Source organism: Aythya marila (genome assembly GCF_965140915.1).
Source record: "Aythya marila genome assembly, chromosome: 18".
In the NCBI taxonomy this organism is placed as follows: Eukaryota; Metazoa; Chordata; class Aves; order Anseriformes; family Anatidae; genus Aythya; species Aythya marila.
In genome coordinates this window covers 6,352,599-6,379,606 of record NC_139059.1, presented here as the reverse complement: position 1 = coordinate 6,379,606, position 27,008 = coordinate 6,352,599, and the positions used below count along the sequence as shown (strand labels likewise).

General features: G+C 35.5%; 1 protein-coding gene across 4 annotated transcripts; it reads right to left on the bottom strand.

Annotated features, from left to right (window-relative positions):
* On the bottom strand, positions 1 to 26,985 carry RHOT1 (ras homolog family member T1). 4 transcript variants are annotated; one of them, XM_082774723.1, is made up of 21 exons: positions 26,811 to 26,985; positions 22,846 to 22,904; positions 20,534 to 20,615; positions 19,334 to 19,377; positions 18,802 to 18,855; positions 18,374 to 18,426; positions 17,725 to 17,833; positions 17,052 to 17,153; positions 15,515 to 15,613; positions 14,963 to 15,071; positions 13,902 to 14,022; positions 13,152 to 13,236; positions 12,622 to 12,767; positions 11,928 to 12,028; positions 11,554 to 11,684; positions 11,140 to 11,223; positions 10,339 to 10,458; positions 9,788 to 9,990; positions 8,258 to 8,380; positions 2,602 to 2,745; positions 1 to 1,150 (listed from the first exon to the last, which is right to left on the bottom strand). In XM_082774723.1, the coding sequence occupies exons 1-21, from the start codon at positions 26,845 to 26,847 to the stop codon at positions 1,033 to 1,035; spliced, it is 2,124 nt and encodes a 707-aa protein (XP_082630849.1). In that variant the 5' UTR covers positions 26,848 to 26,985; the 3' UTR covers positions 1 to 1,032. The 4 variants fall into 4 exon arrangements, with proteins under 4 accessions (XP_082630849.1, XP_082630850.1, XP_082630852.1 ...); XM_082774724.1 differs by lacking the exon at positions 2,602 to 2,745; XM_082774725.1 differs by lacking the exon at positions 1 to 1,150 and having other exon boundaries at positions 2,608 to 5,668.
* Positions 26,986 to 27,008: the final 23 nt, after the last annotated feature.

Sequence of the window (27,008 nt, the reverse complement as noted above, 5' to 3'; positions counted from 1 at the left end):
CACAGTACACAGTTATTTTATTGAAATACTCGAAAAGGCCAGCAATGGAAAAATAAGTTTGTTATGAGGAAGTAATGTTCGATTTGATCCTTAGAAAAGCTGTGTCTACAGGTAACTCTAGCCAGTTACAGAATGCACTGTGAACCATGCAACTAATATACTACAGCAGAATAGGTACTGTGTACTAGTTCAGTTCTATCTTATACACAGCTTTTAACAGGATTGACACATGTAAGAAATTAAACAGCAGCACTTTTTGAATTATTAACATATATAATATACAAATTTTCTTATCTGATGCATAAGGGTTATAAAACACAATGTAGTGGAAAATGAGTAACTGTTACACACAGCATGTGAAGTTGATCTGGCAGTTTCTGAAGTCTTTGTTTTTCCTTTTAAAAGAAGTTATTAGATGGATAAGCATGTCACTGGTCATACAACGTAGAAAATCATAGGCCAGGACAGCAACTGTGACTTTTTCTTGAAACACATATTACAGTAGGGAAATCTGTTGTTGTTGAAAGAGCAGGTTAGAAAGAAAAACACAAATTCTGCTTGGTGTAGTTTGTAGTCCAAAAAGATTAAGTCACTTCAAATGAAAGTGAAATAAATAAGCAATCCTTGAGGAAGTATGATCCTCGAGTTGAACCTACTCTATCGAAAATGAATTTAAATGAATTTCATCTATACACTAGTATGTCACCATGGTGAAATACCTAAGAACAGTATTTTGAATAACTTCTTGGGGAGCAATGTTGTACTGCTTTAATATGTACAGGTTATTTACAACAAATTCCCTTTTGGCCTCACAAGTTAAGCCATTTTAAACTGGCTAAGATGCAATTCTTTTTTCCACGCATTATGCAATACTGTAGTTAGAGCTATAATTTAAAATAATCTTATGCATGAATTACAAATATTAATAAAGTAACTCTGCATATATAAATAGTTCTAGCAGAATTTAAAGCATTCAGAATGTACATAAAAGTTTATTTTTATTTGGTAGGGCCGGATGTGCTTCTTCTCAGATCATCGTTGCTTTAATAATGCTTTGTACATAGCAAAACCCAAAACTGCAAAGACGGTAGCACCAAAACTTGCTCGGAGCCAAAATGTAGAGCTCTTGAGGTCCGCTTGCGTCACATGCCTAAAATTTAACACACACACACAAAAAAATTTATTTTCAGGACAAGAATATCAGGTAACTTGTGCTAAGCTACTCTGCTTTTGGAAATTCATCACTACACTTGTCACAGGCAAGGAGCTTACAGTTCAGCCTTATGAGTACTTAAACAGTCATTTTATTTTTCTTGAAAGCTTAGGACTTGATCTGCAGCCATGATCACATTAGCAGAACCATGGAAGTCACAGCTCACACAACTGCAGAAGAATGGGAGAGCAGTGTGTCCTCTTTGAGAGTACCAGCAAATGTTCAGAAAATAAAAATAATAAATAGCAAGCAAATTAATAATAATCCATAGTGAGAACAAGTCCATCACAGCAAACAAAACTTTTTTTTTGAGTTTGCATATTTCCACTTTTCCTTGCAAAGTTTTCCAGCCCTACTAAATATCTACTTGTGTTTCTCCACCCCCCAAAAAAAGTTTACTGACAAGTAGCAAGTAATATTTTTCCAAAAGCTAGAATCAAAAGAATAATTTTGTAAATCCCTTTCTTCCCAGTACTGTCACAAGAACAGCAATAGAAACAGTTATCCAATACCAAGCTGAAAGCTAAGAGAAGGTGCTAGTGAAACAGGCAGTGACAATGGCATTAACAGAAAACGAGAAGATAGAACAGTATGAAGTGACTGGATGACATAAGAAGCCACGTTTTGCATGACAGTAGACAGCCAGTGACCCAACTCTCCCAAATACTGCAGAAAGTTTGTGAGCATGCTCAGTTAAACACTGCTAGACATCCTTAAAGTAGTCTCAAGTATGACAGCTTACCATAAAGCAGGAGCTACCATTTAAAACAAGTTATCTTATATGCCATAATTCAAAGCACAAGTTCCTAAATAATAGCAAAGAGTTTGTTTGTTTTTGTTTAAGATAGAACTCATGAAAGAACTTCACTAGCCTACAGATTTTAGCCTGTATTTATCATGATGAGTTACTCAGTGTAAACTGCAGCAGTATTAAATCCAAGGAGCATACAGAGATCCTAAACATACACAGTGCATAAGAAAGTTCAGATAGTGTGAACTGCAGAGATGTCATATACAAGCTGTTTAGTAAAGCAGGAATTGTACTTGCTATCAAAATACACAAAAACAGTTTAGGATATTATTTAGCAGACAGTTGCAAGAGCAATATAAGCCATATAGATAATCAGTGTACTTAATACTGCATGCTGAAGAAAAGGCACAAATTCTTTGGTGTATTAACAGCAAAACACAGCTGCTAGCTAAAAATTCCTAATCTTATTTAACAATATCTTGGTAGGTTATTGAACAGACCAAATTCATGAATTCCTGCAAGCATTAGTTCCGCATCTACTTTTGACAAACCCTCTGCAAACCAGATGTCAAGTGGTTGTTGAGGGTAAGAAAGGGATAAGGCAATGGCAAGATCACCTTAGTTTGGCTGCTGTTACCTGTCTTCAAGTAAACGTGGACCAAGAGATGACTCCATGAAGATGGAATCTTCTACAAAGTTGACGGCGTGCACCTGCTGCATAATACTGCTCTCCTCGTCTGCTAACAGCATGGCACCCAACTCATCTATGTAGGGTCTTAACCTTTTTACACACATGCACAGTTTGCAGTTCATAGCATGGCTCAACAATAATGTTTCAAATATGCTCAAGTAACAAACCCCAAAGAATTTACAATTTTCACCCACCTAACCTCCGATTCTTGTGGAGTTGTTAAAAACTTAGTGGTTGGAAAAAAAAACAGAAATAAATGAAGTTTAAGGACAAGGAAAACTGCTTAAGAAACTGAATCTCTTCCTACTCCATCTCCATAACATTAATTTTCGTGTGCCCACAGGATACTGCAATACTCTTGCATCATATGCATGAGCTAGAGTACCTGTGCTAAACACTGGAATGACTTAACACATCAGCTCTAAAATTGACATGATCTCATCATCATTGATAATTCAAATCAATACTGTATTTTATTGTTACTAAAAGCTTTAGCATTCTTTGTATTTTTTTTTTTTTTTAAGTAAAACATTATAAAACACTTGTCTTAAAATCTGTGATTTATAACACTTATCTTTGTATGTAAAATGAATTACTTGTATGTGACACGATGTTAATAGGTTACGTGACAAGCCCCATTGGGTGAAGATTTGTATAATTAACAACTCTCAAGATTAATTTGGTTAATTCCAATGCCCAACTATTTGTATAATTTAAATAAGCATCCCTTTAAAAGGGTAAACCATTGTTTAAATTGCAAATGAGTGCTTTTGCATTGCCCTGTAAAGCGCACTCTCATCTACATTTTCTGATTCTTATCTATAATTTGCCTTGTTTTGACTTTTGCACATGTCCATATTCAGTGGTATTCAAGAAACTTGCTTCATCCTTTTAAAAACAATTAATATATTCTCATTCATGATAAAATCCTCTTTTCATGTCTAAAGGGAGAGTAAATTGACTCTGATCTCTTTTCTAGTTACAGATTCTTTCATTTGAAGAAAGAAACTAAACCAAGGCAGGGATTTGTTTTATAACCTCAAAGGAATTAACACAGTTAGTGCCCTCTGAAGATCTCAGTCCAAATATCCAAAGCTCAAAATACTCACTGAAATTCACAACATTATGGATGTTTAATTGCTTTACACCCTTGGAAGAAAATCTACTACTTCTTTCTTAAGTGTTCCTTACGCTGTCCTAAATTCCATTTTTACATCTTTGATCCCTAATACTGTTCAGCTGCTATTAAGAAAAAAAATCTGAATGTTTGTTTCTGGCACAGGTTTTCTGATTTGAAGGTTACTATAATATATAAACTTTGCTCAATACATAACAAAAATTCTACCTTTTCAATAAATAACATTCAAATTTTATTTCAGTGTAGTTGTGTTTATGGAACCAATTTTCACCAGTGGTAGAAATATTACCGTCCTGATAGTAAGAGAGTACCTGAAACTTTCACCAACTCTAAACTAGAAAAATTATTCTCTCCAGTGGAAAAATTGTATACGGATGTGTGCACATATACATACACACACACAAGTAGTTAAGACTCCATAAATGATGGTGTATTTGAAATTCTTATTAGCTTTTAAACTTCTAAAATAGATTGGTGTGCATATTTAAACACATAATTAGTTCTACATATATAAGGTGTCTAGGAATTTTGCCTCTGGCATAAAATTCAGATTTTAATGCACACTTTGGGAAAAAAAGAAGGCAGATTCAATCTGCCCTTCCATAACAGTGAGCCACATAACTTGTCACTTGTTGAATAGTACCTTTGAGATCTGTACAGTCTTTAACAGGCTTTAACAACTCACAAGAAGTTTGCCACGTGTACTTATCAAGAAGTTAACTGAGCATGCCTGTCATGGTTACACACAGAAAACTGCCAAGTTATGGACCAATACTGACACTTTTCCCCATGTCAGAAGAAGAAAAATCCTAAGTCTGGGGAGGTTTAACCTTAACTATTAAAATTGAAAAACAATCCCATATGAACTACAAACACGTTTTAAAAGCACAGTGCAGAGGCCACACTAGTCACATGGTTACTCAAGCCAAAATTATAGGCAAGTTAATACAGTCAGCCAGCAGCAGGCTGCTCTGACAGATGATAGGTTCTAACAATAAAATACGAGCAACTAAATTCCAAAAACATCACGTAACATGTGCAAGCTGCTGCAGCTTCCTTCAGGCACATTTTCCTAGGATGCAAACCACTCCAGCAGTTAGAAGTTTTCCCCATGCATTAGTTATCTAAAATGTGAAAAGCGCCAAGTGCATGTTATTATCTACAAAACCTAAGAAGAATTTAAAATGCCAGTTCAATATAATCTATTTGGAAAGAAGCTTTGCAAAACTCCACTCGATATGCAGCACTAAGCATTTTGGAGAAGGAGGAATACAGGTGAGAAGAATGTTGTTACACTCTCCTAAAATATTAGGGACACCCAAGTCAAGGGACAGATTTCTGCCATCAGATTGAATAGCACATGATGAAAAATAAAACCTGGACTACATCCTTAGAACTTTCCCTTATAACAGGAAAATTACACGACTGCCTTAACTTTTAATTTCACAGAAGGTTTTCATAGAAAAAAATCTTACAATTCCTGAAACAACCACGTTTTATATGCAAGTAGAATTCACTTACATTTCACGTTATTTAAAAACTTTAGAAGGAAGAAAATGAAATGGTCTGAGAAATCTTCCTCACTGAACAACACAGTTCTCATGCATAACAATCACTTTGAAATGAACTCAGCTGACAAAAGTGTCACTACTATAAAAGCAAAAGGCAGCAAGTGAATGAATTTAAACCAAGAAAACAGAAAAACACACTTAAAATCCATGCTTTATAGTTAGGGAAGAAAATAAAGCCAAAAATCCAAGCTGATAATTAAAGAAAGGGTTAGAACAACATACGCAGAAACCTTGCTTTTAGAAAGAGGTAAAACAATGTAATAAGAAGAGATTAAGTGCCAGCCAGACAAATACAAATGAACACCTAAAGGAAAAAAAAAAAAGACAAAACACAAATTAAAAATATAAAAATACTGCAGCATAGTAATGAGTCTCATGCATGCATGTACAGTGCTTGGAATGCAGTGCCTTCTTCCTCAAAGAACCAATGAAGTGTGATCCTGGGTAGTTCAAACCAACAATCCTGTTCCATCACAAGTATCCCCAAACTGAACTTCCACATTTGTTGAACTTGCCTGAGAGCCTATAAAACCTCAGGAGAGTCTTTGAAGCTTGCCACAAAAGAGAAACTAAAGGTAGGCATTATTTTTTCAGCTACATAGAGGCAATGTTCTTCCTTTAAGTACTAAGTGGGGAATATTCTAATGTACTATTATATTGTGCCTTAGTAACACTGTTTAAGCACTACTTGGCAACAAATGGCATAAGAAGGAGTCCAATCTGAAAGATTTCAGTTTACCTACTTTCACTTCTAGAGCTTCAGAATAGGAAGAGATCAGGAGAACACAAACTCTCAAGAAGCCTCCTTTACCTATTAGTTATCCGACTTCTGCCAAACTTTCTGACCCAACGGTAAGCACTTGTAAAAGCAAAGTAAGAAATCACATAAAGTAGCTATATCAGAAAATTCTCTTTCATTCCAGTGCTGTTTTTACGCAAAAATCATTAAAATGCTTCTAAGAAGCTAATGTTTCTAAACAAGAGAACTACCTCTACCCTCCTGAGTCTACAATTAGGGGCCAATCTCTGTTGTTTACGGATATCTCAGCTCTAATATTCTTTCCTATGTATACAGTTCTACATTAAGTCCACGTACTGAAGGTGAATAACCTGCAGCAATATGCTCTGAAGAGCTAACTAGGAAGCATGTTGTTGAGAAGAAATTAGCCTACTGGAAACCTGCAACAAACCCCAGCAACTAATTGAACGACTGCAAACAACAATTCTAGGAAACACTTTTTCCTTTCTGTAGGGTCAGTGCAGAAGTCTGCAAGGAATTCTTTGCTTTGAATTATGGACTTTACAGACAGCAGTATATTCATATGTTTATTCCACACTGCCTACCGACAAGGTGTGGAAAGACAGCATCCCAGGGCTTGTCAAACAAAGATTTCAACGCCTCCAGTCCTTGACAGTATCTCAGAGGAACTAAGTACAATGCCTAATGCAGGACTCAAAAAAAACACAGGCCCACACAAGAGAGAAACATGTCACAACACTTAATATAGCAATCCATAACCATTCTGAAAAATGGGGATGAGCTCTAGAGGCGGTTTAAGCCTTGATAATGAGGAGTTAAGATTTTTTAGTAGTGACCACCAAATGAAGTATTAGAGTAACAATATGTGAAGAGACTTCTTTTGCAGAGATCTTCGTCTGTGGCGTGACAGCTGGAGAAGAGATGCAGTATGAAGAGTTTCACTCATATTCATGGTATTTTCTTAAACTAATGATTTTTTCCCCCTTCTCTAAATTCTCACTCTGATTAACGCTTGTATCTTGGATTAAAGTTATATTTCACAAAGGTGCTCAAAGGTCAATGGGTACATCAGTAGGCCTCCTATGAATGCATACCTCACATTTAAAGGAAACATCCACTCTTATTTGGAGCATCTACACCTGAAACCAGTAAAAAGTAGTAATATGCACAGACCAAATATATGCAGAATGTGCCAGGATATTCTAACCACGGTCCTCAAATAACTATGTTTATCATAGTCTATGAGCCTATAAGAGGGACAGAACTACTACACTACAAAAATTGTTCGGTTTGAACTCCCATTTGCTGGGTCAAGGTGACAAGTGCTGAGCTGTTAGTGAATCACGTGTCAAAAGCAAGGTGTTTTATAAAAGCAGCCTGCAGTAGACACGAGGCAAGGTATAGGCACTGTTTTCAATGCTGAAAACCAGTTCTCTTTACCCATTGCTTTTTCCAAAATATCTGCAAATGCAAATGGTTAACCGTTTACCACTTCTTACATATTGCATTTTATTCAGAAGAACTGGATGTTAAAAGGTCCAGATTTTTATACAACTTACCCACTTTCTGTGTAAACCAGGCATAATACACACCCAGAAATTCTATCAGTTCCCAAATACCAAACAACAGCAATTATAAGCATGAAATATGTCATACAGTGATGTTAGAGTCAAGCTGTGCCTTTTCCTACATTACTATTTAAATGAAAGTATTTTTTATAATAGATAACTAAGAAGCACTAGCTCTAATCAATGCTAAACAAACCTACATCTCAAGTGAGATCCATTACACAGACTTACATACATTACTTGATATCCATTACCAGTTCCCTGAAAAACAGTCCTAATTCCTCCAATATTTTTGCAATCAAAATGTGCCAGAATTGACCACCAAGTTGGCAATTTTTCAGAGAAATAACTGGACCAAGCTCAAAAGAACCAAAAGTACCTTAAACAGATCAAAGTTTGACAATTTTATGACAGTTATTAAAATAAGTATCTGCCTATTTTGTGAATATGGAATGAAAAATCTGCAGTATAGAAGGTTACCAACTGCTTTTTCAAAAAAAAAAAAAAAAAAAAAAAACCTTTATTTTAAAAGCACACCTGGTACCTAGTAAATAAAGTTAAGGACCTGTTAAGAACTGCAGTGAAGAGTTTGTTCTTTACAGATTGCAGCAAGTCTGAGTTGAGGAAGTTCTGACAGATGCAAAATGTACACCTGTTGCAGGCGCACATACAGCGTAACCGGGCATGGCTGCGAAAACACACAGAAGGACAGGAGTTGAAATCTTGCTCATATAATCAGGTGCACATTAGGACTGTGCCACAACCAAGAGAGATTTAGGAATAAAAGGTACATTTGAATGAGTAAGGAGAAGAGGAAAAAAAAAAAAAAACACTGGGGAAGCAAGGGTAAAACTACAGCTGTGCAGAATTTTAGGGTTAGATGTTCTGTATCTTGTACATTTTGGCATTATCACCCATGCGTAGATCTTAATAGCAACGTACAAACATGAATGAAAACATTTGCTGAATTTAAGTTTGAAAGGAAGACATATGAGAATGTCTGAGTATGTCTGCACAGCAATAGATAACACCCCTTTTTCAAAGTAAAGAAAGCCACGTTGTCTACCACTTTCAATGCACGCTTTACAAAGTGACAGTTACCTCTACTTTTCCCACCCTAAAAAACACACATGCTCTAAAAACTAAGGGAGAAGCGGGAATATTGATATGACAAGACATTTGGTCAGCGCTACGCTTTCTGTGGTTTCCAGTATTCCAGCACTACAAAAATAAGTATAAGAGAACAAAAACAAAACAAAAGCTTTACAAATCTAATCCAATAAATTTGGTTTCAAAAGTATATTAAAAAAATCCTAGATTTTGGGTGAAAGTGACATTAGTTCTGTTTAATTTAAAGCAAATGTCAGCTGTCATACTAGACTCCGTCTGTTGCAAGATTTATCTAGTTAATCATATTAAAAGCTCCACCCACCAAAAAAAGAGATGCAAAGTGAGCTTAGCAACAGTGAGATATGCAGTGAAAATGCACGTGAGCTTAAGTATATTGTATCTGAAGTTGAAAAGGTTTTTATACAGAAGTCATATTAAAAAAATGTAAAAGATATCAGATTTGTGGACTGAAGCAAACAATAATAAGCACACCAAAAATAATAACAATTAAAAAAAAAAGCTTCAAGCAGTGCTTTGGGGGAAACTGTTGTTCACAAGAGTGTCATTACTTGTAAACAACTGTAAAGTTGAGCTATTATAAAGAATTACAGTACAACTTATTCACAATTATCTTAAAAATATAAAGATATAAATAGTGAGATATTGAGTGATGCATCCACAACAATGACAGAACAGAACCCTACATATTCATTGGACAGATATACCTAAAAACATAACATGAGCTGGATGAAATAGTGTATTCTTTTAAAAATACGTTACCATGACAGCTGACCTTTTTATATATTGGATTTGTACCAGCTTTCTCAATTTGACATAATTTCAAGTTCTACAAAAGTCATTTATGTCTCTCTCTGTTGCTAAATCTCAGTGAGGTGAGTTCCATCCTCATGGCTAACAATGACAAGCAGTGCTATTGTGCATGATCCATGCAATATGAAAAAAACAGAATGGTTCAAGTACTTACGGATACATTGCCATAGTTGTCAGTTTAACAAAGATATCTTTACTCGGCACATCAACAGTATTACAAGTAAAGGCTTGAGGTGGAGGCATTTTGTGTTTTCTGCAGAATTCGGCAGGAGAAATACTGTATTCCTGTCTGACTTCATGCAAGTCAGACTTTGCAGCTACCACTAAGCATGGTATTCTGCTATCCATGAAGTGTTGCTGCAAATTTAAAGAGGCATATGTTATATCCAACCTCGAACAGCCTAAATATAACTGTTTGCAACAGCATTAAGATATACTAATTGCACTGAAGTCAAGCACTTCTAGAAGCAGAAAATTTTATATATACACAAGTAGACCTTACTTTTGTATTAATATCAAAATGGCATTTTTAATGCATCAGCCATATATAGCCAGCACTCACAAATAAAATGTCTTTTAAGCACTAGAACATGGCGTATGGGACCAATAATTGAAAATGAATACTCATCAGTGAACTTTTTTTTATTTATATACTTTATATATGAGAATACATACATACACACATATATTAAAAAATACACAAACCTTAAAAATCCTGGCACAGTACTCAAAGGACTTAGGGTTACTGACATCATATACCAGGCAGACAGCATCGCATATGGTCTCAGCATCAGTTAAAAATTCAGAGTCACTGACATCATGTAGCTGAAAAAAGAGAAAAAACTTTGCCATTATGCAGTTAAATTTTATAACTTTCTTTTCCTTGCAATTTTTACAGCTCATTGTTACGTATCCTTAGAATTAATGGACTGACAATAGGCAGAATTAATGAAAAAGAAGAGAAATTTACCAATGGAGTCAACATATGTGAGCTGTTAACATCACATCTGCAGGCAATCACAACCTCAGTATAAAAAGTTACATTTCCTTCTAACACAAAGTCTTAGACTCCCACAGAAACTGGCATTCATTCTACAGAGCAGAAGACTCTTGGAAAACAAAGAAATATATCATCATAAGTAAAACTACCGTACAGCAAAGCCTTTGAAGAAAGTATTTCAGCCACCGAAGATTAACTATAGCCATCCCAAACATCCCACCTGACAGATTCTTATATTCTAAATAGGTAAATTGTTTAATGGAGTGGTTTCTTTAAAATTTAGTGAAAGTTTCAAAAATAACAGATCCTGAACATACTCAGTTTAGAGTATTAGCAACATCTTAAAATCAAAAATTATTTCAGCCTGAAAAAACATGGAGGTAGGAGTGGTAGAAGAAACTATGTTTAGGAAGTAGAGACTATTAAAGCAGAAATTCCTTGTATTTGTTTGCAGATTATTTTCTGTAGTTAACTGAACTTTAAGATTAACAATGAGGAAACCTTACCAGCAAGTATTTTTCCTGTCCATACACATAGACTGTATTAATGGCATAGTAAGATTTGTGTTCTGCACGTATTTGCCTCTGCCTCTGAAAATGCAGAATTTCAGGTTAGATCACAGCAACTTTCACCTTCAGTTAGATTTGAATAATTGTTTTACTCCATTTATTAATGAATGAATAATGAAATGTAATGAAAAAATTACAGTAATCTGTGGTTTATTTTGCAAGTACACGCATAGCTGTAATCCAAGATACACAAATAATTATGCATGCAGTATCAATTTGTCTATTTGCTAATCTTAAAAAAAAAAAATCTATAATTTCCAAATTCAGTAATAAACAGTAAAACTCTTGTCAACTGGGTTTTGTTGTGTAAAATTAACAGTTATGTGTGAATATAAGCAAAGGGTTCCTTACTATTAGATTTCTTCCAAGAAGAGCCTGAAGAACTCCACTTTTCCCACAGCCCTTCATTCCAATAACATTGCATCGGAAAACATTTCTCTGAGTCTGTTTTTTCTGAAGGTCTATCTTTTTGTCTCTTGTTACTTTTGAGAAAATACAAATATTTTTCACAAAATGCACGTGTGGATGTACATGAAAACATTTAATATAAAAGGACAAGTAGCTTATAATGCACACAAAATATCAAAAATATCAAAACAAAAGATTGTCTTGAGCAGAAAGTAAAAGAGAATGAGGTGAAAAAAGGACATTTAAGCAATGTAGTCTTAAGCAGATATTTAAGTTTAAACTCTTAAAGCATAACAAATCAATTTATTTTTAATTACCTGTAATTGCTGATGCTTGAGATTCCTGTTCTGCAAGTATCGAGTAGCCTAAATAACCCAGGTACTCCAGGCAACGCTGTACATCTAAATATGTGGTCAGTCTAGTAGAGGGGGCAAAAGGAGTTACTGAATTGTTAGCATCTGTAATACCAATTCTCTGCAGTACTGAAACATTTTTTTCCGCCTGTCTCCAGACTGACATGATAGTAATAGTCTCAATACTATGCAGTACTGAAGGACACAGGACTCTAGAGGTAAACAGTGGTTAACAAGCGAAACTCTATGAAAGCAGTACTTCCTGCTGCCCATGAACTTAGATCACATTTTTTTCCCCTCAGAATAACCTCCTCATTCTCTATGTCTTCAATAGGAAAAAACCCTTATTACCAAACAGTATTATTCTTCACAACTTTAACAACTATTATTCTTAACTCTAAAAGAACAGAACAATGAAACAGTCAAAATATTTTCCTGTTGTTTTGACAAGTTTCAGAGACATATACAAATTTTGGTCAAATCCTGAACACATAACAGTTATCTGAAATTTAGGCCTCTGGATAGTTATAAGAACTTCACTGCTTAGGTCAATTTTCAACTATTAAAATTCCACTGTTACTATCACATTTTCAAGAGGAATCTACACATTAGCATACGCAAAGTTCTCATATACCATAATTCAATGCAACACACTTACGTCCACTGAGAGAGAAACCCTTGGTATGTAATCCACCCTCTTTCATTTGTACAAACAGTGTTGTTAACATCAGGCCCCCATGGCATATAAGGGAAGACTTTGAACAGATCTTTCAATTCATCAGGAGACAAAGCACAATCTCTATCCTAAAAACAAGCATATGGTATTAGACATAAAGAGCACTTAATTCATATCTATTCTAAATTGGTACTTTTTGTCTGTACACTTGAAAAATTCAAGAAACTGGCTATAAAAAAAAAAAACAGAACTTGCTTTCTTTTGACATTTTTAAACAAGACTAAATATATAGGCTACTTAAGAGACTTTGGTAGTACAACTATATTTGCATTTTCTCCATGTAGACAGAAATACCTTATAAACAACAGACCAGTTTTGACCATGTCTTACGCCATAGCCAGTTTCTGAATGAAATGGCAATAACCAAGACACACTTTCTGATAACAAAATTGCTTGCAAACTAAGGCTCTTAAATATAAGGACGGACACACACACTCAAATTAAACGCTTACCAAATCATGCTTATCAAAAATGCTTTGAAGAAACAAGTATGCATGATGGTTTAATTCTGTTGTGCAGTCTGGAGGAATTTTTAGCCTATTTATTGAAAACAAACACAAACAAGAACTGTTAAGTGAGTTTAAAAAATGCAGAATGTTTTAATTCAAAATAAAGAATTTTAGAATTACAACATTTGGTATTTAACCTTTGCGTATAGTTTTAACAATTTCTTTAAAGAGATCAAAGTACATACTTTTTATTAGGAATTCTAAAATTATGAGTGACTGTCTTTATATCACATGATATTTAGTCATCAGGGTTGTGTTTTGTTTTAAGGAAAAGTATGTAGTTACACTTTTCAGGAAAAGCCAGAGAATTACTTGATCTCTCATCTTTTACTTTGGGAATTTTCAAAGGCTCTCCAGTGCCAGAAAAATCCTAACAAGCCTTTTCTGATTTGGTGCCACATACAATAAAGCACCTGCTCAGATCCATGTTGTAGTCTTGTATTATGAGTCTCTTTAGCCATGTCTTTCTTAAAAAAAGAGAGAGAGCAATGCGTGATCTGGCACAATGAGACAAGAGTGCTTCCATTGTAATTTTCAGTCACATGAAGATTTTGGCTGATAGGTTGTAAAGTAAGGCAGATAATTTATATAACAATAAGCTTTAAATAAACACTTTACAGTAAACCTTCCCTCCTGTCGCTAAAGCAGCAAAAATTAAATACGTGTAAGAAAGCTCAAACAAATGATACATACGGAGGAAACAAGTACTCTGGTGTAAGCTCTAAGTCATCATCGTATCCAAAGCGACGTAAAACAGTCCAAGTTGTTTCATGCCTTCCTCGCTGAATGAAAAGTGTGTGTAGAAAAAGAAAACCTAAAATCAAATGATAAAATCTTAAGGCCCTGAACGACTTTATCTGCTCTAAGTATTTTTATTAGAATCAGCATCAGACTGAAAACAAGAAATACTTGGATTTTAAACCACTTGTGTGACGTTACAGAATAATCTACCTAGATGGAGGGTTCAGAAATCATGTTATTTGTAAAAGTGTCCTTCAAATAACTGTTTCCTTAAAACAACCCACATGTTTTTGTCGTTGTTTGCTTCTGCCAATACCAGCACTTTAGAAGAACTTAGATGTATAAAAATAAGGACAACAATATTTTCAACAACTCAAAACAGGAAGCAAAACACTTAAAAAGAAGCCTGGAGAGCAATCTCATGGAAGACTGCCTTTAATTTTCCTATACCAAAATAGGTGAGTAGGATTTTGGTTTAGCACTTTCCAAGCTTAACGAACACTGAGATTTCACTGCTTAGTAAGGCTATGCCTTAGGATTCCCACATTTTACAGTTTCTCACTAGTCCTATTACATATGTAAGCTTCACAAGTAAAGCAGTTACACTGATACTCAGAAAACACTTTTTCTCCTTTCACTTTTGCCATATGCTCTGAGCAAATCTGTAAAATACAGCGTTAAAACGATGTCAGAAACAACACCTCTCTGTCAAGTGTTGCAACCAGTACGCCTGGAGAGGAGCTACAAAATTATCTAGGATAGAAGCTCTTGAATCACTGTACTTATTTTGGATATATGATTTCCAAACTTCTGCAACCATGAGTAAGAGACCTTATTTTATCCACCCCCATTCTTCCTGACTTTAATCATTCCTTAATACCATACTGACACTACATCAAGCTCTTGTCTAAAAGAATCAAGGTAGAGATCATATTCCCAAAGACTTGCTTCTTTACATAAAAACCATTATCAACTTTATAACACACATCTGTTAGGAGTTAAATACAGCTTACCTTTTAATGTTAATCCATTATCAGCAACTCCATCACTCAAGTTTTTCCTAACTACATTCTTTACATCTTCCAAAGCTTGAGGTGCCAATGGTGTATTAAAACAAATTCTCTAACAAAAAATCAAAAAAGCATGTTAGGACCACTAGCTACTAAGACAAACAAATGTCATGTCCTGTATAAAATGCAGCCTTGAAGCTTCTGATAAACTAGTAAAGGACAATCTAATTTCTTACTGGAAATGAAGGCATAGAAACATTTTAGATTTTGATTTTAAAAACAAGCACTGGGGCTTGTACGTTTAAATAGTTGGTTTTTTTTTTTTTTCCATTTTGCTCTTGAACTAAAATTTGAACTGTGGTTAGAAATAAAATTAACGCTTTTTGTTTTTATATATCTGCTCTTTTAGGCTGGACATAATATTAAGACTTAATATTTAGGCCCAATTCCCTCCTGATTCACTTTACTACAATCCCTTGTAAAACAAATACTTTTTCTAACATTATAGGAGTTTAATCATTAAACATAGTGAAAAGGGAAGCAAAACAGAGTTACCTGAAAGAAGTTGAGCTCTGCATCATTGAGAGTCCCGTCATTATCCTGATCAGAAATTCTAAAAATGCGAGTGAGTGCTTTAATACAGGCAGGTTTCATCTAAAGAATAAAACAAAGTTCAGTATCTTTCTAGGCTTGAACATAAAAAGATTACACTGAATTACATGAGGCAGTTCGATCGCATTTAATCAAATACTAGCCTTCATTCTACGTTTTCAGAATTGAGACATCCACACACAAAAGCACAAAAATATAAGAGGAAACAAATCCTGACCTAGCAAATTTAAATGCATAAATTTAAAACACTTATTTCACAATAAGTGTATTTCTATTCAATTATTACAAGAGCCTCAATCTCTTCACAAGCTGAAGGTGGCAATTCTTGACTATTAATAAAAATAATAAAAAAAAATAATCAGTTCACTAAGTTCTTATTGCTATAGAATGCTTTAAAAATAACGGAATGTTTTGTTTTACTTTTTTTCCACTCCAAAAATTTTTTGGTGGAAAAAAAGGCCTGGCTATCCCAGTGCCTTGCAAAGCTCTAGAACTACAGTCAACTCTTTCTAAACAAGCATGCTATCTATATTCACCATTTTAGCTATGGCTTCAGAAGGTTTTAAACACCAAAGAGTGAAAAATCTTCCCAGGGCTCATTCATCTACAAGGCAAAGCACTGATCATATGGACTACCACTACGACAAAAGAATTGCTGGGATACCTTCCAAGTGAAGGAAAACAGACAGTGGTAATTCTCTCCCAACAACTAGAGTGGTGATGGACTCTTCTCTTCATAGAGGTCACAGAGATTGGTTTTGAAAAACCAAAAATATTTCAGCACAACAATTATATCACAACACTACTAACACAAAGATGATTCTGATGGAAGAAATCAAAATAGAGTTATTCTCTCATTCCCTATTTAACAAAGTGTTTATGATCAAGACTTTTCTACTGCCCAATAATGCAAGGGAGGGAATAAGGTTCTAGATTTTTATTTAGTAGCCCATAAAAAAATACATATTTTTAAGCTATTATCTTCCATGATATGCTGAGCTAACTACCTACAATATTTTAAAAAGTCACATTACATGTTTTTGATCCCTTTTTCCAAAGCCTCACAAGATGCTCAGAAAAGTTCTTTCCCTTAAATCAGGATAAGTCTGGAGTAAATTCCCTGAAATAAATGGAGTTACTGTGAAATGTGTACCTAAAGGACAACGGAATTGAACACATGATTTTTTTCATATTACTGTTGACTTAATGCCATTACCAAAGCTTCTCATTTTACCTAGCAATTTATTTGGGAAATAAAAAACTGTCTTAATTGTTTTGAATAAAGAAGGAAGACAGATGGGATTAACACAACACGAAACAGTAACCAGGGTCTGGAACCTAATGCGTGACAACTGTGGGAGGGCAGGTGAAAGGTAACAGAAGAAAATAAGAATTGCAAAATCTTCTGAAAAGGAAAGAGCAATCAAGCAATTACCTTTTTCCCCCAAAAAAATTGTTTTTTAAATCTATGTATAAATACCTCTTTCTCCTCTGGGCAATAAAGAGGACCTGTAGGATGCAGAACAGCTTTCTGCGCGTAATAGAATAGCTCAGATATATTCTTCAAGTTTTTGGCTGAACACTGAAAGAGAAATTCTTACACTTATTTTCTTGTTTCTTAACTATTCAGTGATTTATTCTGAAATCTAAACAAAGAGTCAAGCTTTTAAAGTTCTAGCCCCATCTTGTGGGTACACTGCTGTTTTGGAAAAAAGTCACCTAGCCCCCATATGTGTTCAATAATTAATAAAGGAGGTCTCACTCAAATTTGCTGTCATACCAATAAGAAAGCTGTATCTGCTTAAAAAGACATATCCAAACTGATCCGTTCTATTTAGTACTTTGCAGACATTTTTTTAGTTTAACATTAACCAGACATGCAAAGCTAACCATTAACATTTTGCTAAAAAGCAAAGATTTGAGGAGGCTCTAAATATTAGAAGTCTTCCAGCAACATTTCATTATACAATAGTGTATTCTTCTCTAAAGAATATACAAACTCATCATGTTAATGACCATTCTATTTGAAATAATTACATATTTTGAACAACAAAAAAGTCAGTATTTCTATGTTTCTATTTAAAATTTGCCATAAAAGTGCTTGGCGAGAATGTATTTTTTGGTACTCATTCTAATGTCAGAAAGTTACTCACCTCTACACATGTTTCTATCTCTGTATATTGATTCATAATGGGAAGAATAGTTTCCATACTGCTGTATTCCACTAGATCAGACTTGTTTCCAACTAATATAAGAGGCAGCCTAAAAACAAACAAACAAAAAAGTTAAGAGCTTTAAAAACAAGAGGGATTGAAAGATCTATTTTACTTTTACAGCAGAAGCCATTATATTATTTTCATGCTGTAATTAAATATCACTGTCAGCCAGTAGGCAAAAATAAGATGACAGCAGTTTTGAGTAACTAATTTAAGATACATTTAGATAGAAATATACTGCCTGCTGTTACTTCAGAAACACACTATTAATCACAAGAGTAAATAATCATTTAATTATTACACAAAACCAGCCTCAGTAGAAAAACTTTAAAGACCATGTAGTTAAAACTGGTTATATCACCACAAATATAAAAACACCTGGTAAAAGCTGGCTATTAAATTCAAAATAAACAGCTTTGCTGGAACATACAACAGACCTATATACTTTAAACATCTTGTTGCTTGAACTTCTTATATAAACTTTAAGTTTAGAGTTTGATTTTCTTAAACAATTAACATCCTCAACACTGTCCACTGGCACCCATTGATGCGCAGCCTAATTCACACTTCTCATCTATTTATGCACCTGCTATCTTTATCTGTCCTTTCATTGATGAGAGGAATCCATCGACTTGTTACCTAAAGTGGGGTTAAAAAAACAAAAACAGGATAAATACAGTTTCAAATTTAATATGAGTCTGAACTGTACACAAGCTTGACTACAACTGCTACTTTTCCAAGAAGTCACATATTTACCCACAAAAGTATAAAAGAAATAAAAACTGGAGTTGATTAATAAGCAACTCCTAACATCACTGAAAAGGACAGAAAACCCAAATGTCGAAATTGACCAGAAGACAGATAATGCACAGATACATTTTAACAACTTGACCTTAAACACTATCCTATGCCTTTTAAACATCTAACAGGTTTCACAATGACAAACATTAGTACTTATTTCAATTGTTAGTATATTATTTCAAGCAATAATTAGATAAAAATACATTAACATACCTTATCGATAGAATTCTTGTTGTTAACAGCATATACTATACAAATCACATTTGCCTGAAATAAAAAGGAAAGACACTGAATCCCACTGTTCATTCTCTAGAGCAACAGATACAATTAGGAACCCAATATAACATTGAAGAGAAAGAACAGTTCTAGCATTAGTCAAAAGCCATATATCTGACTCACTTAAGCAATTTGTAGCCTGAAAGAACAGTTTAAAACTTTTTTCTTTAAACAACAACAAGTGAATCCTTGGACTACTGATTAAAATATATTTGGGTTCTGTCCTTTTGCTTGGAAGGACAAAGCTTACGCTCAGTTCACCAAAGCAGTGCTAGTACCCAATTTTCTTATTTAGAGCAAGGTTTACTACAGCAAAGGGCACAAAACAGAACTAAATGAAATGCTAAGCAAGAAACAGCATGAGACCTTTTTTCTACAATTCAAACTAAAGCCCATCTAAAGCAGAAAAATTAAAAGGAAAAGTTTCTCCATAAGCAGAAACAATCTTCTAGTAAGCATTAATACTCACCTGTGATATTTCATGATAAAGCTGCTCATCACTTTGCTCTGCTTCTGCATTCAACAGAACAAGCCAATCATTAATACTACACGTTTTTCTGAAGAAACTGAAAGCCCTAAGAAACTGAACTAAGATATTTCACAAAGCTTGTAAGACAGCCTTGTGAAAGCTCTTGTTATTTAAATGGCTTTTTATAAAATGCACTAAAAAGTGGTTCTACTATAACTACAGTGAAAATGATTCATTAATTCACAAAACAGAAATAGTCTGTTGCTTATAGCTTTTTCAGCAGATATTCTAAAAAAGCAATAATTATGTTTGTAGATGGGTTCTCTCTGGAATGAGTTACAGTTTGCATCCCCTATATTTATCAACAGCCCATTCCTAGGACAGTAAGCAGCACCACCTGTTCTATAATGTAAACTTCTACCACAAAATATATCTGAATCTATGAAATATTTGATCCGATAGAAAAGAAACTCGCTCCAGAAACTTAAGCCTAAGTCTCATTAAAAAAAAAAAAGCATTATTTGTTCCAAATAAGGAACACACTGAAGATATTACCTCAACAATGTTGGGAGACAGATGACAGGAAGGAATCTGCTAATGTGACCTAATCCTTGGCTCTCATTACGCATGGAATAAGGACTTTTCTCTAGCTGTGCAACACCTGCATATGTTTGTGACAGCATAACTTGATACTAAGTCTATTTAGTACATCTATTTGGTAAGATCAAAGAGATTGCATTGTATCAAAACCCAAAAATACAAAGCATGAAACTGACACAAAATGATAAAATGTCCAAACTCAAAAATTTTATAAGACAGAATTTAAGGTATGTAAAGTCTCTTCCATCTTAGTAATTTTTTCCCTGAAAAATACTAAACAGTTTTGAATGCCATGAAAGTACCTACCTGCGTCTGAACCTGTAAATACCTCTGTCACACTAAGAACACTAACTTCACGGGAATATCACTAACAGTAGCCTTCATGGTAGTACCAACAGCAGATACTGTTAGGCTTTGAATTAGGAGGATCAGCCATCATCATCCGATTTAGTTTTATCCAATGAATTGTTACTTTAAACTAGTCTTTTCCTACATGTAGCTTTGGTCCCATATCAATGTGACAATTGAAGAGGCTACTGAAGTAGATAAACAATTCCATACCAAATCAGTCAAACAGCAGCTATACTGCATAGTCCTTACCTGAATAATCCACTATGTGGGTTGGCACTCTTTCAGGGGTGACATCAGCTGGAATGGTGATTTCTTCAGCACGTGGTGGAACCTTGAGTTGTAGGAACAGCAAGAAAAAGCCTTTAAAAGATGATGGCTGAAAATCCAGCTGTCCAGAAAAGCGCCGTACTACTGCATTTCTGCCGATTAGTTAGCTTTAAATAGGCTAGCTTATTTCTACTTCAAGCTTTTTTTTTTTTTTTAAACGATGTTCTGAAAGTCACTGCTACTTTCTTGTTCTTTAATAGTCTGCTTACTGAACAAGGACTTTTCTCCTGCTTTGCAAGGAAGTAATGTTTTTAAGGGATTCAATGAATGGTTCAGTAAAACTCAAATCCACTATATCCAAATACCTTCGAAGAACTATTATAGTATTGAAAACTATAAACAAAATCTGAATTGCAAATTATTTTAAATAAAATCATATAAATAAAAGTTTTGCATTCAGCAGGGTTACCACATTCAACCAATTACTAGAAAGGGCTCCATATTCTTTAGCAGGAGAGTAACATCAGAGTTAGCATGCCATTACAGACAAATTAAATACTTTTTAATTTATGTTTGTTTTCATTTTTGCACAAGATATCCTGACCCTACTACCATTGAAATCAGCACATGAACAACCACTGCTAACAGTGCGTGAGTTGGTAACAATTAAAAAAAAAAAAAAAAAAGGCAAACACAACAGACAAAATATAAGTCTCAATTTTTAAGTGATCATAACCTGGGAACCTCCTTCCTTCTAACAAAGTATTAAATGTTAAATTTAAATAAGCCTGCAAAGCAAAACATTATAGTAATAAAAACTATGTTCTGCAAAATACAGTAGGTTAGCTATGGTTGCTGGCCTTTTTGCAGAGAACACTAATCCACATTCAGGAAGAATCAACTTAATTTTAATGAAAATTTTCTGCACAGCTATTTATTGTCTTTTTTATTTTTGAAAGGGGTGGGGGCGAAGAGGAAAGAGAGGGGGAAAAATGTGGAAAAAAGAAAAAGGGGAAAGCCAATCACCTGAAGAATGGCCCTTTGTAAAACTTCAGCCTCTATTCTATCCTCATCAAGAGTGATGACTGAATATACCAAGTACATTAAACAGTATTCCAAAGTTTGAAATGTTTGCAACACAGATCTATACAGCTCTTATCTGTGTGATGGATGGGCAAGAACTGTACACGTCTCTTTCTGAAGTTTATTTAGGATGCAGGGGTTTTTTTTAAACTTATTTCTGTAAATTCATGCAGATTTTGTGTTATATATAAAGTAATGTTTTTCTTCCAAGATGAGTTTAGAAAAATATACTATGCTATACAGAAGGAAGAAGCTGAGAAGTGAATAGAAGGCTAGAATTCATTAAATGCATTGACAAACAACCTGTCAGAGAATTGGGCCCTGAATATTTTAAGAACAAACGGAAACTAGAGCTCCTCTTTACCTGTAAGCTTGGGAACCAAATTCAATTATGCTAACAATCTGATCTTGACTCATGAACTGTGGTAACCTACCAATTTGCATTAAGCACAACGCAGTGTAGTTTCAAAGAGCAGAAGCACATGATGCCTATTTTAAGACTTGTGATCAGAAGAAATAAACTTGAATGTTTATATGTAAAAAGCTCAGCTATTCGCAGCCTTTTCAGTTCTTTTCATAGTATTGAGAGAACTATGAGCTGATTTTTTAAAGGAATAAAACGTGAAAGTAGCTTTACGTTTATTCTGGTAGAAAGCAGTAAGAGTTTTCTTTTTTTTTTTTTTTTTTTCTGTCGTTGTTTTACCAAAACAACAACACGGCCAGGAAAATAGTATTCAAAAACAGAAATAAACGCAATGTCTTGCTTAGCTACAAAAAGTGGCTAAATACAAGTTATACAACACAACTTATTGATACCTCATTCTCATTCATTTTTTAATTCACTTGCTCTTTAAATAAAACAGTACTTCAACAAACAAACCCAGCACCTTCCCATTTATGAGTCTCTAATGTTGAAACTGCTGCCAGTTACGACCAAATTCAAAAACTTAAGAAAACTAACATTACTCAGGTATATGTAAAAGTCATGTGAAAAACAAGATAGGAACTTGGATAAAACTGAAATTCCTAATCTTTACACAAACTAACCTAAATCACTTTCCGGAAGTCACTGTTGCAGTTTTAGACTTTATTTATTATTGTAAATAGGAAGCATTATTTTAAAGCAGAGCCTAACAACTTGCTCTCTGAAAAAAAAATATTATACAACAGGAAAGAAATAATATTAAAGAAAACAAATAAGGATGTTCTACCTCTTCTGGAAATTCTTCACTGACAAGAGACATGATTAGTGATGTCTTCCCAACTCTGGCTACAAAAGAATTAAAAACAGAGATTAGATAATTTGGATACGTTACACTTAATAGTTGCATCCCATCTTAAAAGGGGAAGTATTTTAAAAACATTTTCCAACTGGTCATGCTAAAGGCTTTTTATATGCTGTTTAAGTATTGATGACAGTAGTTCTCTCCAAATTCTTTTACAGTAAAAGATTTGTTTCCATTTCATATTTCTACATTGTCCAGAAGGGAATCACATCCTACTCTGTCGTATGCAAAAGAATTAGCAGGTCTTAACCTTAATATAGAATATTTAAAGAAAAAATATCAAAAACAAACTAGAAATGCATAAATACAGCTCAACAATTGGAAACTAAGGAAGCACACAGAAAGGTATTTAGGAATTACATATTTTTATAGTATTCTTGTTACAATGATTATGCTTCAAACTACTGAGGATAAGAGCTGAACAAGAAGACGTGGCACTATCATCAGTGGACGAAATCTCCACAAACTAGCTGGACTACTTTGAAATTGCAAGAGCATAATCTCCTTGATGCAAATTCTGTCCCTCACAAAAAAAAAAAAAAAAAAAAAAAAAAAAAAAAAAAAGTAAAAAGAGAACAAAACAATACACAGACGTATTCTAATGCCATGGTTTTCTTAATTTAAATAGGAAAAAAATCACCTCTCCTCCAATATTCAATTAAATTTAATCATACAATTCAGTTCACCTATGAAGTCATGACTGCTGATAATGCAGTTGGATTTCTTAGGTTTGCGAATCTTTAACGTGATCATTTAAAATTAAGAGTTAATGACTTTTCTTGGGGTTCCCCCCTTCCTGAAAGCCTTCACCTGTCAACTTTCTGTTCTTTTGAAAGCCTAGAAAGACTATTAGAGCTTTATTTTTGACACCTTTCTATAGAAACAATAATTTTAGATTCAAGTACTATCTGGCATTGTATAGTTTTGACAGCCCACCATTTACCAAAATCATTTCATCCTGGACACAGAGCATCTTTGCTGGCATAAGTGGTTTGCCAACTAAGATGTTGCTTGCAATCAGTCAGAGCCTGTATCACTGTGCCTACTGAAAACACTATAAAAATTTCTTCTATTCACAGAAGCTATTTTGCTGGCATTACTGTAATTTACACTTGCCTATTTAATTGTATGCAAGTCTGAATATGGAAGGAAGAAACAAAATTGTAAGACCAATTTGTTTTCATGCAGAAAATGGCGTTACTAAGCTGATGATCCAGTCAAAGTACCATCAACTTGTCCAAGTCTATTTTTAGTAATAGTAACAAAGGGCCTTTGGACATCCAGAAATAAAAGTTTCTCTTCAATGTAGAAAGTTAAAGAGTGGTTATTACAAAACTATGAAAAGCAAGGGAAAAGTAACCCTGGGTAGGAAGACCTTTGCCTTCCTTAGGGAGAACAGACACATATTTTCTTCAGTGGCGTTAACTGGACAGCAGTAAGAAGCAAGTTTTTTACCAGCAGTATGGTTGTGTTCTCATCAAGGATGCTCAAACAAGTTAAAACAGGAATTTACACTACCAGGCGTCCTCCTGCACAAGCTACTTTTTAATATTCTTCATCCTGACAGAATGAGAACTTAAAAGCTCTCCTGTTTCCTTAGATAAATACCTTCCTGATACGTAAGAGAAGTTATCTAATAACTACACAAAATTCTGGAGCATATTTTGCATCTGACCAAGTCAGCTTTCATCTGAAGTGGTGCAAAGCATGTTGGCTTTGCAAACATACAAAATCATTTTATTAATTTAACAGGACTGAAAATAGAAGGTTATGAATTGCTGGTTAGGACAGAAACCCTGAGTATAAGCTTCTGATAAAGTGTTCTAGAGGTGCTTCTGTATAGATACATAGGTTCAGGTGGAGAGATTTGGTTTATTTTGCTTGAATCTAGGTCAGCCATTTGTCTTTCCAATTCTGTTTATAGCCTTAGAAGTAACAACACTGGCTGACTAGGATGAGGAAAACAGCACAGCGTTTTGTGATGATTAACCGGTCTTCTCTTTTTCCTCACATATGGAAGCCTTTTAGATCATACTGTTTAAAAGTAACACGCTGAATGTATTCTGAAAATTATCAGCTATTAAAAATTTATGCTTGCACCCTGGGTACTAGGACTAAAACAACCTTAAATCTAAAATGTAGACCACTTGGGATGAAAAAAGCTGTTTTGGAACAGCGTGACAACAAAAGGTCTTGCCATGATATTTCAGAGTCTGAACCTGCCAGACTGCTCCTATCATCCAGCAAGTTATTGCATGGTCCAGATTATTTATTTATTGGCCTAAAACAGCAAGTTAAATACAAAAGTCACGCATACAAAACAGCACCAATAATATAACTGGTTTTACAAATTGGAAAAACCTGTCCATGTCTCCCTTCTGTCTTTACAAATTTTTAAAAATAAAGATGCTCACAATCTCTGATGTTGCTATTAGTTAAGAGAACCGTACCCCTGAAATTTTCAGTTGGACACACTGCGATCCCAGTTGCCAAAACCTGAGCACCTGCTCCACCTGTACTTCGCCACCCTACAGAACCAGTTCAGAACACCCCAGTGTGACCTCGGAACACCCTTCTTCTTGAAGAGGTTTGTTTATTTCTTTTTCATGAGTAACATCCTGAGAAAATTCTGTTACTATGGTGCAACCAGTTGAGTACTGGGGGCCTACTTTGAATAGGAAAATGGAAATTAATTGCTTTTAATTTCAGATCATTCCCTTCTTAAACACACATTCTGCAGCTAAAGCATGCAGCTAACACTTTAAAAATTCTTAATTCAAATGATTTTATACAAGTTCTTCTTCCCATTTACCACAATTATATATATAAAAAAAAAATCCAGCACAACAGGTATAAGCAGAAGGCCAACTAATTTTAAATTAAGCAATAAAGGCTCAGTCCAATTTTAAACAGCATGTTCTGTGAGTTAGCTTCAGCCTGGCAAGTGTAAGTCTAAAATCTGTAGCCTCAACTCATTGCCCAAGAAAGCAAAGGCAGATTAGGTATTTGTGCTCTGAAGAGGAATGCAGCTGAGTGTTCTACATGCACAAACGCATTTCTAAATAAAACAAGTCTTGTGAAGCTAGAAAAATAAAACTTCAACGAGTTAACTCTTCCTGTTTAGCATTATCTCCCTAGAGATTCCTCTCTAAAGCCACAGAGGATCTTTCTAGGCAGTGCAGACAGAGCCAGCCGAACGCTACAAAATAACTGCACGAACTATACTATAAATATATATGAGGCATTCAGTTCTCAGGAAAGCTTTGTCAGGAGCACTTTGCTCCTCGTATAATTAGGTAGTTTTACAAGCAACAGTCAGCGATTACTTTGTGCTCCTTTCTTGTGAGTAACTTGAGAGCACTTCACAAGCTAACAACACAGAACCTCCTTGTTGCTGCTTCCATCAGCAAGGGGCTGCGCCTTTGAAAGCCTAACCGCTGATTTGGGTACCCAGATGTGAACTTAAGGACACAGCTCTGGAAACAAATGAAAAAGCGCAGCCCCACGCTCCCTCAGGCGGTACGCGGCGCTTACCCAAGGTCACACAAGTTAACGGCAGGAGCCGGGCTCGGCACTCTCGGGCCCCTCACGGTCCCCTCACGGCCCCCTCCTAGCCCCCGGCCCCCTGCCCCCTGCCCCCGCCGCCCCCCGGAGCCCCTCTCCCCCAGGAGCGCTCTCTCCCTCCGCGGACAGACGCGTTTGGTGCCACCCCCGGGCCCAAACCCCCCAGCCCGGTGCCCTCCGGGGCCGCCCCCCGCCAGCCCCGCAGCCCCACGCCCGTCGCCCTCAGCGGGGCAGAGCGGGAGGCTCCGGGGCCCGCGCAGGGCCGGGGCTCCCCTGCCGGGGCCGTGCCGGGCGGAGGAGGCCGTGCCGGGCCCTCCCGCACTCACGTTCTCCCACCAGCAGGATCCTCACGTCTTTCTTCATGGCCCCGCTCGCTGCCCGCGGCCGCGGGGCGGCTCACATCGGGCTGGGCCGGAGGGAAGCGGCGCGGCTGCGACCCGGGAGCCCCTCACGGAGCCGGCCCCTCACGCCCGGTCTCCCCCCCCCCTTCCGAACCGCCGCCGCCGCCGCCTTGCGGCGGGCTC

Bases quoted from the DNA above. Each gene is read 5' to 3' on its own strand.
- RHOT1 (XM_082774723.1), bottom strand. From the start codon at position 26,847: ATGAAGAAAGACGTGAGGATCCTGCTGGTGGGAGAAC. The intron at 15,614-17,051 runs GTATTTATACAT...TTTATTCTTTAG, and splicing joins ATTGCCCAGAGGAGAAAGAG to ATGAAACCTGCCTGTATTAA. The intron at 12,768-13,151 runs GTAAGCGTTTAA...GCTTGTTTTTAG, and splicing joins TTTTTGATAAGCATGATTTG to GATAGAGATTGTGCTTTGTC.